The following is a 13,341-nucleotide window of genomic DNA, read 5'->3' on the forward strand; positions in this document are numbered from 1 at the left end:
GGGGTGAGTGGAAAGAAGGAGCCAATTTTGTGTCATGTGGAGGAGTGAGAATCAGAAGACTCCGCAACTGATTGGATGATGATGAGTGAGAGTGAAGAGCTGATGAGAATTCCTAGTTGCAAAGCTGGCTGACTAGAAGAATGGCAGCCTCCTGGCCAGACGCAGGGAGAAAAGGAACTGGGGCCCTAAAGGAAATGAGTTCTGTAAGGGCACGTTCAGTTGGAGATGCCTTTGGGGCTGCAGGGTGCAGAGAGCAAGTTGGAGGGACTAAGGCTTAGAAGAGAAGCGAGGAATTCAGGAGAGAGAGGTCAAGTGTGGGAGTTATCTGTGTGGAAATGAGAGTTGAACCCATGGAAGCTGATGAGAGAGAAGATAGAGGAGGGAGGGAAGAATGAAAGAAAAAGAAGAGGGAGAGCAAATACAAGAAGAGAGAAGATGGGAGAGAGAGAACAAGAAAAAGGAGGAAGAAGAAGAGAGAGAAAAGAGGAGAGAGAGAAGGCCCAGAATAGAGCTCTGGGGTTCATACCCCAGAGATGGAAGGTGGGATGTGTGTGGTGATCTTGCCAGCGAGACAGAAGGGTCAACTGGCCAGAGAAGAGGACAACGGGACAGAATGATCAAGAAAACTCAAGTTTCCTTTTCAATAATAAAGGCTAGGGTGAACAAGGATCTCTAAGGATCCCTTTAAGCTTTAACATTCTCCAATCCCTCCTAACAACTAGCTTGGTAATACCCACTGTTACCAAAATAAAGTGAATCCCAGCCAGGCTGCCATGTGGGAGAGCTTGGGAGCCTAGGGAAGCCCCCCTTCCGTTAGCTTCAGTTGTGCCAGACCAGACGACTCCTAAAATGCTTTCCAACGTGGGCAGCAAAGGGTGACGGGATATCTGCGAGATTGGGGGTCTGATGACCTGGGTTTGAATCCTGGCTGTGACCTGTATCACTTTGGACAAATAACTTGTAAACTTCTGGGCCTTGGTTTCCTTTTCTGTAAAATTGGACAACATGGTCTCTGAGGTCCGTGCATAGCACTGTGATCCAGATCCTGGCTCACTGCTTCGAGTAAGTCATTCGATTTTCGGCCTTACTTTCCTTCTTCTGTTAAGTGAGAAGGCTGGGTTGTGCGGTGCTCTCTGGCTCAAAATTTATAGTGCTTATGTAAGAATCAGAGAATTCAAAGAGGGAGAATGTTCTCCTTTCAGACAGCAGGTGGCGCTGCTAGGCCCTTCAGGGAGCCTTCCTGGTGGCAGAGAGCAACTCTTCCTTTGGCTTCACCTAATCACAGGATGGGGTCCCTTCTTCCCAGAACCCCTGGCGGCCATGCTGACACAACTGGGAAGAACTGGACTGGTGGACCTCCCTCTCTTCTTTCCTTCCCCCTCCTTCCCTCCTTCCCCCCTTTCCCTCTTTCCCCCTTCCTGCCTTCCTCCCTTCCTTTTAGACTCATGAAGAACCTGAGTCCCAGCCCCACATCCCGGCCAGAGGGGTGGATGCTTGCACTGACGGGGGCCCTGTCATGAACATCTATGTTAGGGAACTGAGATGCTCCAAATCAAGCCTCAGGAAGCTGTCCAATTCAGCTTTCCCTGCCCCCCCCCCCCCAGTCAGCCCCATCTCTGCAGCTCCATGTCACAAAGAAGCACTTTAGCCGGTCACCCAGTCAATAAGCACTTAGCAAGCATTTTAAAATTAAAATAAAGTGTGTTTATTGATGAGGGACCGGCTAGGAAGGAGGTTAAGCGATTTGCCCCAGCTCCCGTCAGCCTCAAGGATCGCCTTTGCACCGACCCCAGCCAGGCTTTGGGAGTGTCCCGCTGCCTCTCTGGCCACAGCCCAGGGAAGAAAGGGATCGAGGGGGCTTGAGGGGAGCCCAAGAAGGCGCTGGGCCAGTGGGTGGGTCTGGCTGCTCAGCGGTTGCCAGAGTATCATGGTGCTGAAAGGATCGAGGCTTGGGGGTGAGGGGCAGGGCCAGATCTCCGGGGCAGACAGCGCCCACCCCCCACTCCAACAAACACCTCCCCCGTGCAGATACTCACTCCCAGGCCCCCTGCTCCCCAGGATTTCTCCACCCCTAAGCCCGGGGCCTGGTGTATCAACTCTCACTCAAACCTGAAGAGAAGCCACCTTCTGCTCCCGGATCTGCGCCCATCGCAGCCAGAGGCAACCAGCTGGTACCGGGAGAAAGCACCGAGCCAAGTCCGGCCTCAGGCGCTAGCTGTATCACCCTGCTTGCATCCCCTTTCCTGAGGGGAAGCTCATAATGGCACTGTGCGGCCCAGGCTCTTGTAAGGATTAAATGAAATAATATTTATAAAGTGCTTAGGACAGGAGAGCCTTAATAAGTATTGCCTCCCCCCCCTTCGTTCTCTCCTTTCCTTCTTTCCTTCCCTTCCCTCCTCCCTCCCTCCTTCCTGAAAAAGGAGAAAGGAGGGAGAACCTCCTTCCTCCCTCTCTCCCTCCTTCCTTCTTTTCTTCCTTCCTCCCTCCCTCCCTCCCTCCCTCCTTCCTTCCCTCCCACCCTCCTTCCTCTCTCCTCCCTCTTTCTTCCTCCCTCCCTCCTTCCTTCCCTCCCTCTCTCTCTCCCTCCCTCCCTCCTTTCCTCCCTCCTTCCCTCCTTCCCTCCCTCCTTCCTTCTTTTCTTCCTTCCTCCCTCCCTCCTTCCTCCCTCCCTCCTTCCTCCCTCCCTCCTTCCTTCTTTTCTTCCTTCCTCCCTCCCTCCTTCCTCTCTCCTTCCTTCCCTCCCTCCCTCCCTCCCTCCTTCCTTCCCTCCTTTCCTTCCTTCCCTCCCACCCTCCTTCCTCTCTCCTCCCTCTTTCTTCCTCCCTCCCTCCTTCCTTCCCTCCCTCTCTCTCTCCCTCCCTCCCTCCTTCCTTCCCTCCTTTCCTTCCTTCCCTCCCACCCTCCTTCCTCTCTCCTCCCTCTTTCTTCCTCCCTCCCTCCTTCCTTCCCTCCCTCTCTCTCTCCCTCCCTCCCTCCTTTCCTCCCTCCTTCCCTCCTTCCCTCCCTCCCTCCCTCCTTCCTTCTTTTCTTCCTTCCTCCCTCCCTCCTTCCTCTCTCCTCCTTCCTTCCCTCCCTCCTTTCCTCCCTCCTTCCCTCCTTCTCTCCCTCCCTCCCTCCTTCCCTCCCTCCCTCCCTTCCCCCCCTTCCCCATTTTTCCTTTTCTCCCTTGGGTAGATGGCCCAAGTCTGAGGCAGGGTCTGGCTGAGCGAGTGGAATTCCGGGCTTTATAAGAGGCGGAGGCGGAGGCGGAGGCCCTCCCTGCCAGGCGCCCTCGCTTTCCAACATCGGGAGGAGAAGCTGAGCCCACCTCAGGCTAAGGCCGCACTGCACTCTTGGAGCTTGAGGAGCGGGCCCTGCCCTCCAGCTGCCCCACCAGGAGCCGCAGGTCCCCAAGCCCAGGCGCTGGACTTTGGCACGGCGTCTCCGCTGGGGGGGGGGGGGGGAGTGTGTGTGGCCCTGAAGAGACAGTCCAGAAGTAAGAGGGGGAGGGAGGGCCGGGGGACCAAGGGCTCTGCTTCTGGTGCCGCCTCCACGAGGCCCCGGACCTGAGCCAGAGCCGGGCTTCTCCCGGCCTGGGAAGGCGGCGGACCTGGGCCGGCGCCGAGAGCCCCGCCCAGGAGGAAGTGCTGGGCCACGTCTGCGGCGGAGCCTGGGCCGGGCTGGTGGCGGGCACGCCGGGGGCACGGGCCGGGACTCTCCGGAGGCCGCCCGAGGGGCCCTTCGCCGTGCCGTTTCTCCGTCCTGCAGTCGGACTCACCCCTCCGAGGACCAGGAGGGAGCGACAAAAGTCTCCCTTCGGGCTCTGGATTCGAATCTCTCTGCCCCTCCCCGCCTCCCCTGGAACTTGAACCCGACCCCGTCTCCGTCTCCCCGCCCCTCCCCCAGCCTTTGCACCCTGGGAAGCACCAGATAAAGAAGGTTTCCGGGATCTTTTGGGGATTCCCGGGGCTTCTGTGGCAGCAGACTGCTAACCACTCTCCGGGATCTCCCGCACCCGGGCCCGCGGCTTTATTTCTCGGTGGGATCTCCCGCACCCGGGCCCGCGGCTTTATTTCTCGGTGGGATCTCCCGCACCCGGGCCCGCGGCTTTATTTCTCGGCGGGATCTCCCGCACCCGGGCCCGCGGCTTTATTTCTCGGTGGGATCTCCCGCACCCGGGCCCGCGTCTCTATCCTTAATCACCCAGTCTCCCTACAAGAAGCTTCCTTTGTCACGTGGCTCAGGAAGCTCCGGGCAGGCTCCCGGGCCTAGGGCAGAGGGCTGGCCCGGAACCCGTCGCGGACTGCAGGTGGAGGGCCGGGATTCAAATCCGGCTCCGTCCCCATGGCCGCCTGGGGCGTCTCCTGCCTAAGAGAGGCGATGGACCCCCGACGGGTCGGTCTGAAGCTCGGCAAGGCGGACGGGATGGGGGAGGGGGAGGGGGAGGGGGCGGGCGGCGGACCCTTCAGAAGCCAGGGTGGCTGCCGGGCCTGACTTCGGGGCTGGGCCTGGGGGAAGGGCGGCCGCAGAGATAACAATTGTCTTCCTCAGGGTCCCGGCGGAGGAAGAGAGCCCTCCTGGGCCGTTCAGCCCGGAAAGAATAGGCCTATTAGTGTCCCTCCCCCTCCCCCACCCTGCCCCTTCCCCCTCCCCCCGAGAAGAATTGGTCAGCGCACAGCTGGGGCTTCCAGCAAAATCCGATTCTATATGTAAGAGCAGAGCGGCCGGGCAGGCCCGGGGCGGACAAAACCTCATTGTGAGGCGGCCCGGCTTCGGGGAGAATGGGGCCCAGTGCGGCCCCCTCCCCCACCCCGGCCCGGCTCAGCATCGCCCCCCCTGCCAACGCCTCCCCGCGGTGCCCACATCTGGACGGCCCGCGCCGGGCCTGCCCATGGCCAGCCTCACACGCACCGCCAGGGGTGGCCTCCGGCCCCCTGGCCGGCTCTGCGACCTTGGACAGCGCAAGAGCCTCAGTTTCCCCATCCGTCAAGGGAGCCCGGGATAAGATGACAGGAACAGCGCCTAAGTGAGCCGGCCAGTGGCACGGCAGGGCCTCCCGCCCTCAGCGTCCCGAAGAGTTAAGGCGCCTTCTCAGGGCCCGAAAAAGAAGGTCCCGGAGAAATCAATGCGCCCCTCTGGGACTCCGGGGACCCTGGTCAAGGCCAGCAGCGGGGCGCAGCGCCGGCCAGCTCCCCGAGGACAAGGGAGGACGAACGAGACCCTCCGTTTTACTGAGGGCTCCGCCGGGCGGGAGGCGGGTGCTGCCCAGCGCCGCGCTTTGGGAAGCCTGGGCGCGGAGGCGCCTCGTGCCCCCCGACGGGGCAGGGCGGGGGCTTCGTCTTTGTCCCCACTTCGGGGATGAGGAAAGGGCCGCAGAGGGGGCGTCCTCTGGCCAGAGCTGCCTCCCAGTAACGTGCTGAGCTCGAAGCCGGGAAGGGCTGGCTTCGGGTCGCAGCCCTGGGGCTCAGTTTCTTCATCTGTAAAAGGGGGGGTCCTTTAAAAATCTACAAGGGAGCAGAGGTCGGGACGCAGGGTCCTCGGGGCCGTTGAGTCCGGGCGCCTCGGGACGCGCACGAGGGCCCCGGAGGCCGGCGCTCAGGGGCTGCCCCCCGGGCTGCAGCGCGGGGCGTGGCCGCCAGGGGGCGGGCCCACGGGGCGGGGGCGGGCCCTCGGAGGAGCGAGCGCAGCTCCGGGGAGCAGGAGAGCGCAGGGCGCAGCGCGGCGGGGGGCGCGGGGCGCGCGGACAGCGCGGGGCGCAGCGAGGGCGCAGGGAGAGCGCCGCGGGGCGGCCGGGCCGGACCAGGACCTGCTGCTGCTGCCGCCGCTCGGGCCGGGGATGCGGCCCCGCCGGGCCCGACTGTAGCGGCCGGACATGGAGGTGGTGGACGAGACGGAGGCGCTGCAGCGGTTTTTCGAAGGTGAGAGAGCCCGAACTGGCCTTGACCTTCCCTCCCCGCCCCCGCCCGGGGCCCCTGGGGGGCAGCACCGCCGGGCCCGCGCCTCCCCCCACTGCGGGCTCCGTCTGCCCCGCGCCCTCCCCTCCGAGCCCTGGCCGGCCGCCCCTCCCACCGCCGCGGGGGAATCGGGGGAGGGCGCCCCGCTCGCCGGCCCCCCTCTCCCACGTGCCCCCTGCCCCGCCGGGGGTCCCCCTGCCCCCCATCCCACGTGCCCCCCTGCCCCGCCGGGGTCTCCCCGCCCCCCCTCACCCAATGCTGGGGCAAGGGCCGCCAGGCTCCGGGAGCCGGCCCCCAGGACTGGCGCGGCCACCTCGGCCCTCCAGCATCCCTGACCGGCCCAGGCCGGCCCTCGCTTTGCTCCCCCTCCCCGGCGCCGCTATCCCGTCTCCCCCCCCCCCACCCCAGGCTTCAGGCCCCGGGTCCCGCCGAGCTCTCCGAGGCGAGGATGTGCCCAGGAAGCTGGAGCAGCTTGGATGGGGGGGCCCTAGCCTCAGCTCCGACGGGGGGACGGGGAGGGGGGGCTGTAGCCTCAGCCCTGATCTGGGGGGCCCGGCCTCAGCCTGGGCCATCACTGTGGATCCCATTGGGAGCAGTCGTCGGGAGACTGGGTCTTGTTTCCCCTCCTGGTCTCAAACATGCGCCCCAACGTGTCAGAGCCTCAGCCCCCGCCGGCAGGAGCGCCTGGGACTCGGGGTTCCGTCCCAGCTTTCCCTGCCCCCTCCGAGGCAAGGTGCGGGGGTGAAGCGGCCCTGGGCTCCTCTTGCCTGCAGTCCCTCTCCTCCCGTTTCCCACCTATTTTAGCCCAAATCTCGGAGATCATTTGCCTTCTGTACTACCCCTCTACCTCCCAGGAGAGCTCTCGATTGTTCCCAGCCTGGGGGAGGGGGAGTACAAGCTGCTGGGGGCCCCACATCCAGGCAAGAGCCCCCGAATCTAGCCTGGAAGCACCCATCTCTCTGCTCCTGGGGGGAGGAGAGTTCCCCAGGAGAGTGGAAGGTCCCTTCAGCACCCTCTCCCAGAGGGCTTTGCTCTCCCCCTAATTTGGGGGTACCCAGTTGTAGGGGAGGTCACGGGGGCCTTGTTCTCTCGGCGGAGTCCCCCGTGCCCCGGAGTCCGGCCTCCGTCCAGAGGCCGCGTTCCCCTCGGGTGCTCCCTTCTCCCTGCCCGAGGACAGGGTGTCCCCTCCCAGGCCATCTGGGGAGGAGGGAGGGGCGCAGGGCCGGCCCATGAGCCTCTCTGCCAGCCTCCCGGCCCAAGTTGTGCTGCGGCCGGAGTCCCCCGGGATCCCCAATTTCGAGGGGCCAGAGGTAGAACGGGGACCCTCCCGTTCCGGGGAGACGCTCCCGTTATTTGGGAAGCCCGGAATCCCCTCCTTGTTCTTGAGGACAAGCAGGAGGGGATGAAAGCCCCACGGGGTCTGACATGGGGAGCCACGGAGGGATAACGGGGCCCTGCGCTGGGAGGGGGCAGAGCGGCTCCCCCTGGGGGATTATATAGGAGGGCCCACCCGCCTCCCTCCCCCCCAAAAGCCTAAACCTTCCGCCCGGGCAGCCTGGGGGAGGGGGGCAGCCCGTGCTGACGCCATGGCTCAGCCATGCAGCCTCATCCCGGGAGATAAGAGGCTGCTCAAGAATGTTTGTGGGGAGAGGGGGCTTGGGGAGAGGGGGAGGGGCACGAACAGCCTGGCCGCCCATCCCTTTGTGTGGGGCTGGGGCTTTGGGTGCCCCCAGAAGCTGCAAAATGGGCCCATCCCAGTCCCTGCTGGGGGGGGGGGGCACTCACACCAACCCCTGGCCCAGACTTCCTCAGTTTCCTCCTCTGGGCAGGGGAGCTGGCTGACCCTGGTCCCTCCCCACACTCCTCCCTGGCTGGGTGGGGGGATCACCCTTGAGTCCAGCCCCTGGGGTGCAGATGAAAGGAAGAAGGGACTTGGCTAAGACGACACAAACTCCAGCCCCAGGGTGGGCTGTGCTCTGGGATCCTCCTCTTCTTCTCTGGGAGGGCAGGAGAAAGGCGGGGCCTGGCGGGGGAGGGGCAGAGCCATAGCTAGCAGTCCTGGGTCCGGGCAAAGTAGCACAAGAAGCGGGGGAGGGGAGCTGATATTTTGTGTGGCAATGTTAGTGTTCAATCCTTCATGCCCCATTCTCTTGGCAAAGCTACCGGCTGGGGGGTGGGGGTTGTCGTTTCCTTCTCCAGCCCATTTTACAGATGAGGAAACTGAGGCAGATTGTGTGCAGTGATTCAGGGTCGCTCCACTAGTGAGTGTCTGAGGCCAGATTTGAGTCCTGGGCTCCAACCACTGAACCGCCCAGCCCCCTCCGCACAAGACTTAGTTCTGCTGCTCTAGTCTCAGGGGCAGTTTGGTCTGCTCGTGGTCAGAGGGAAGAGAGAGAGCCCTTTGTCCCCTCTCCGTCCGCTCCTCTGGGGCAGTGACCTGGGGCTGGAAGGAGCCTCGGAGACCCCACTCGACCCTCTCATTCTCCAGATGAGGAAACTGAGGCCGAGGGAGATTCTAGTGGGCGTCCCGAGTCCCTCAGCAGTGGTGACAGGCAGAAGCCAGCCCCAGGCCTCCATCTCCTAGTGAGGCTCTTCGTGGCCTCCCCACCTGGCAGGGCTGGGGAGGGGGGAGCTAAGGAGCTTTGAGGCCGTGGGAGGCGGAGGTGACCCAGCAGCCTCCAGGAGCCTGGTACTGCCCAGCCCCCCAGGATCAGCCCCAGGTAATCCCCAGCCCCCTCACCACCCGGGACGGCGGCGGCCACAGGAGAGTCGGGCGGAGGGTTGGCACAGGCGGACTCCCTGAGGAAGGGCAGGATGCACTGGTTCCATGCAGGTAACCCAGGTGCCCCCAGGGAGGGCACTTGTCCGGGCACCTGGGACACCCCCTCCAGGGGGGCTCCCGAATGGGACAAGTCGAGATCTGGGTCAAGGGGAGAATGCTATCAGGCTCTAGGGTGTGGCGTGGGGGGAGGGAGACTGGAGGGAGCGTGGGGGTGGGGAGACTCCCTCTCAGGGAGGATGAGATGAAGCCCGAGCTGGGAGGGGGAGCTTGGGCCCCCCGGGGGAGGGGGCAGAATCCCAGAGAAGGCCTGGCCGCAGGGGAGATAAAGGGAAGCTGAGTGGGTGGCCCCTGGGGAAGGAGCCCCTCCGGCTCTATAAAATGCAGGGACTGGTCCCGGAATGTCTGTCCTGGGAGGAGAGGCGCAGATGGGCCGGGCGGGAGGAGGAGGTCCTGGAGGGGTCAGTGGAGGAGGAGGAATATGGAGGCTCGAGAAGAGGGCTCCCTGTCCCCCTTCGGAAGGAAGGCAGAGGGCCGGGGGCCAGGAGCAGTAGTAATGGGGGAGGATGTGGGGAGCCTTTGCCTGGGGTAGAGGCAGTGAGAGGAGAGTCCACTCATAGGGCTCCAAATGGAGGCTGGCTTAGAGGAGGTTGGGAGCTGAGGGGTGGAAAGTCCCTGAGAGACAGAGGTAAGGGCAAGAGAGGGAGGATGCAGGGACGGACAGTCCGACAGCCTGAAAGAGATTCTCAGGGAGGGGATCTGAGGGGATGCTCCCAGGTCCGGGTGGGGAGCTTCCATGGAGCATGGCCCCGGGGGCTGGAAGCCTAGGTGTACATCCAGGTCTGGTGGTAATTAGCTTGTCCAGGCCTCGGTTTCTCCCTGTGTACAGTGGAGAGAGAGAGTAGCTGATCCCTGGAGTCCCTTCTGTGCTGAGTGACTCGACATCATTTGTCCTACTTAAGACCAGCCCAGGATGGTTCTTGTGGGGGCCACCTCCCTGGTGGGTGTGGATATGCGTGGGGGGAACAGCGGGAGCAGAGTATGCTGGGTAACCGCCTGCCGCTGCCCGCTGATTGGCTCTGCTTTGGACTTTGTGCAGGCTGATAAGAAGCCTGAAGCAGAAATCATTAACTGGAATTATTAACCTGGGGCTCCCCACAGTGCGCCCAGCCCTGGCCTGGGCCTCTCCCTCCCGCAGGCAGCAGTCGGGGGCCCCTGAAGGGGGTGGGGGCAAGCCCAGGATCCTTGGCCAGGGGCTAGGATGGTGAAGGTGCCAGGGGCACATGTATACACAGTGATGGATTCAAACTCAGATCTGTAATTAAGCTCAGCTCATCACCAATCTGTGCCTCAGTTTCCCCCTGAGAATGCTCACCACCTCTCATTGGCCTTCTTACCCTGAGCCCTCCAGATTATTCCCATCTCCATGGCCCTTGAGGATGAGACAGGATGAGATGGGCCAGGGAGGGCTCGCCTGCCGATGGGCATTGTCCTGGAGCACTTCCCCACAGCCAGGGCTGTCAGGAGGCTCCCTGCCATAACTGTGGGCCACTCACCCTGAGCCCTGTCTCTCAGCAGAGAGCTTTCCTCACAGCAACGGGGAGAAGCAGGTCTTGCTGTCCCCATTTCGCAGATGAGAAAACCGAGGCAGATCGGGCCTAGGTGCCTTCTCCAGAGTCCCACAGCTGGAGGTGTTAGCGCCGGCCTCCGGTTCTCCTCACTCTGAGCTCAGGGATCATTTCCCCACTCACAAGGGGGACGGTTGGGGCAGACTCTCAGCTTAACTTGCCAAGTGCCTATTGCCTCAGTGTGGGGGGCATTGTTACCCACATGCTCGGTGGCCTGGTGGAGAGGGGCCAGCCATTGAGGGGAGAAGCTGAGGAGGAAAGTTCTCCCCATTGCCACCCCCTGCTTGGGGTTCTAGAATGGTCCCTGGATGTACTCTGGCATCGGGCCCAGGGCCGTGCCCCCTGGCATCCCATCATTTCCTGCCGGCTGTGCCCACGGGCCTCCTCCATAGCCCACATCTGGCTCTGGGAAGCTCTCGCCTCATTGGGGTAGTCCCCCATCCCCCCTGGCTTTCTTTAGGACGGGGGTTACAACATGGGGAGACCCTTGGCCAGTTTGGACAGGAACTCCCAGGACCACTCAGGCTCAATGCACTTTCTGGCCTCCCCCCACCCTTCCCGAGATGCCGTGGAGAGCCGTGTAGTCCAGAGACAAGGCTGCATATCCCTGCTCTGGCATTTAGCTCTGTGAACCCCAATCAGTGTGACAGGTTAGGAAGGGGGGCCTCAGATCTCCAGCCCTGCTCCTTAATACCAGCCCCACCCTGCCAAGCCTCAGTTTCCTCATCTGAAAAAACAAACTGGATTGGATGAGATGGCCCTAGAGGTCTCTGCCAGCTCAGAATTTATGTTTCCTTGTCTCTGAAATGGGTCCATAGTATGCCCTCACAGGGCAGTGTTGAGTAAAGCGCTGTGTAATAATGTACTTTCTCACTGAAAGGAGATGTGAACATTAATTCTATTAATCGTAAGGAAAGGGAGGGCCATACTTGAGTCCCTGCTGCGTTCGATGCCCCTGCTTCGGCTCTCATGATGAAAGGCCTCTTCAGCCTGGGAGGCTCTGTGGTCCTGAGTCAGCCGGGTGTCAGGGGGTGAGGACCAAGGAGTCCAGGGAGCGTGGGGGAGGGCTCAGGCTGGACCCTGTACTCAGTGGGGAAAATGTTCCTGGGAATGTTGTTGAATGGGAATGTTGCAGAGGGTTGCCTCCTCCTCTTCCTTCCCTCTATTCTCTTTTCCTTCCCCTGCTTCCCCTTCTCTCCTCCTCCTCTTCTTCTTCCTTTTCATTATTTCCTCCTTCTCCCTCCTCCCCTTCATCCTGTTCCTTCTCCTCTCCTCCTTTCTTTTCCTCCTTCCTCCTCTTTCTCTTCTCCCTCCTTCCTCTTCTTCCTTCCTCCTTGTCTTCTTCTTCCTCTTCTTCCTCCCTCTCCCATCCGCCTTCTCTTTCCTCCTTTCTCTTCCTTCCCCTTCTTCATCTTCTTCCTCCTCTTCCATTTCTCCCTCATTGGGCTTCCACTTCTCCTCCCTTCTCCCTCCTTCCTTCACTTCCTCTTTCTTCTCCTCCCTCCCCCTGCTCCCTCCCCTTTCTCTTCATATTCCCAGAAGGCTTCAGGGTTTGCAGAGGGCTTTGCATGTGTTATCGGATTGGATCCCCTCCACAATAGGCAGCACCTCCCTAGGAGCCAGGGTTCCAACCCATTTTATAGATGGGGAAGCTGAGACTGAGAAGATGAGGTCACACGGTTGGTGTCTGAGGAAGGATAGAAACTCAAGTCTCTCTCTCCATTAGGACATGTGGCTGCCTCTGGGTATTAGCTGGACTTGTGGCCTTTGGGTCTGCGCCAAGTCTGAGATCCTAGGAGGGGAGTAGGGAGCACAGGCCCCCAGAGGGTGGCCCCAGGACCCCTGACTCTGGTCCCTTCCAGAGGCATTCGTAGGACCATGGACAGCAGAGGGGGGGATCGGTCCCGGCTCCTTGGAGCTAGGCCAGTCTTGCAGTGAGGGCTCACCTCGCTGCCCCTCCAGCCATTTCCTATCCGGGCCAGGAGGCTCCCCGGTCACTGTGGGCTCCCCACTTCCATGGTCCCATTGGCCTCCTTCTGGTAAATAAGATTCTTCCTTCTGTCTGCCGCTGGTTGTCAGGGCTTCTGGTCTCCATTGTTCTAGCCTCCGAAGGGGGGCTGGGGATCAGCTGATCTTGTCTGGTCCATTACCCTTTGTACAGCTGAAGGCTGCTGGGGAGTCCCTCTTAGCCTCCCTCCTCGGGCTGAATAAGCTGCTTCCTCCTCTGCTTTGCCTCTCCGACTGTCCTCCGAGCCCCCAACAGTTGCACCATCCCTGGGGTAGAGGGGCAGGGGTGTGGGGGGCGGTTCCGGATCCCTGAGTTCTCCACACTGGGAAGAGAAGCTAAGGATTTGGGAAAGGCCGGCTTCTTCTGCACCCCCGGTTCGCTCTGCGAGGGATGACGCATGGCATGGCTGAGGATCAGCCCTCACCTGGCCAGCTGGGGTGGGCCGCTGGGCCTCCCCTCCCCCACTTCTGGATGCACGTTGGGACTGGAGGGAAGAGGAGAAGGCAGGGAAAAGGGGGAGAGGAGGAACACAAAGAGTAGGAATCAGGAGCCTCGGTCCTTCTGTCCTTCCAGGACACGTGTATGTGGGCGAGGGGGCCATCGTGCCCGGGCTGTCCTGAGGCCCGTCAGCGGGTGCGGGGGCATTGTCCACGCGGAGCCTGGCTGCCGCGCCGGCCCCTGGAAGCTGGCCTGCCTGCGGGCAGAAAGCACAGGCTTTGAAGTCCGACAGCTGGGGCCCCCCCTTCCCCAGGCCTCAGTGGTGCCATCAGTAAAATGGTGGACTGAGACAAGTCTCCTCTAGCTCTAGGCCTGAGCTTCTCTGAGCAGAGCGGGGGGCTTTTTTCAGGGCACTCAGAATATCCTGCAAAGGTCTCCGTGTCCCTCTGTTCGGAGTCAGGCAGCTGCCGGGGTCAGTGGACAAAGGTTGGATCTAGAGTCTCTGAGACCTGAGTTCAAATCTCTCCTCACATGCTTATGAGCTGTAGGCAAGAC

At 61.9% G+C, this 13,341-nt stretch overlaps 1 protein-coding gene across 4 annotated transcripts in view; it reads left to right on the forward strand.

Annotated features, from left to right (window-relative positions):
• Positions 1-5,702: 5,702 nt before the first annotated feature.
• The window catches only part of MYRF (myelin regulatory factor), a 47,079-nt gene continuing 39,440 nt past the window's right edge, over positions 5,703-13,341 (forward strand). For 2 of the 4 annotated variants that reach the window (XM_074275480.1, XM_074275481.1), the window contains exon 1: positions 5,704-5,897. In XM_074275480.1, the coding sequence (XP_074131581.1) occupies positions 5,852-5,897 (46 nt within the window). In that variant the 5' untranslated portion in view covers positions 5,704-5,851. Of the gene's footprint in view, positions 5,898-13,341 lie in introns of all 4 variants that reach the window. The other 2 variants (XM_074275482.1, XM_074275479.1) reach the window with 2 other exon arrangements.

This window comes from Sminthopsis crassicaudata, chromosome 6, assembly GCF_048593235.1.
Source record: "Sminthopsis crassicaudata isolate SCR6 chromosome 6, ASM4859323v1, whole genome shotgun sequence".
NCBI classification, from domain to species: domain Eukaryota; kingdom Metazoa; phylum Chordata; class Mammalia; order Dasyuromorphia; family Dasyuridae; genus Sminthopsis; species Sminthopsis crassicaudata.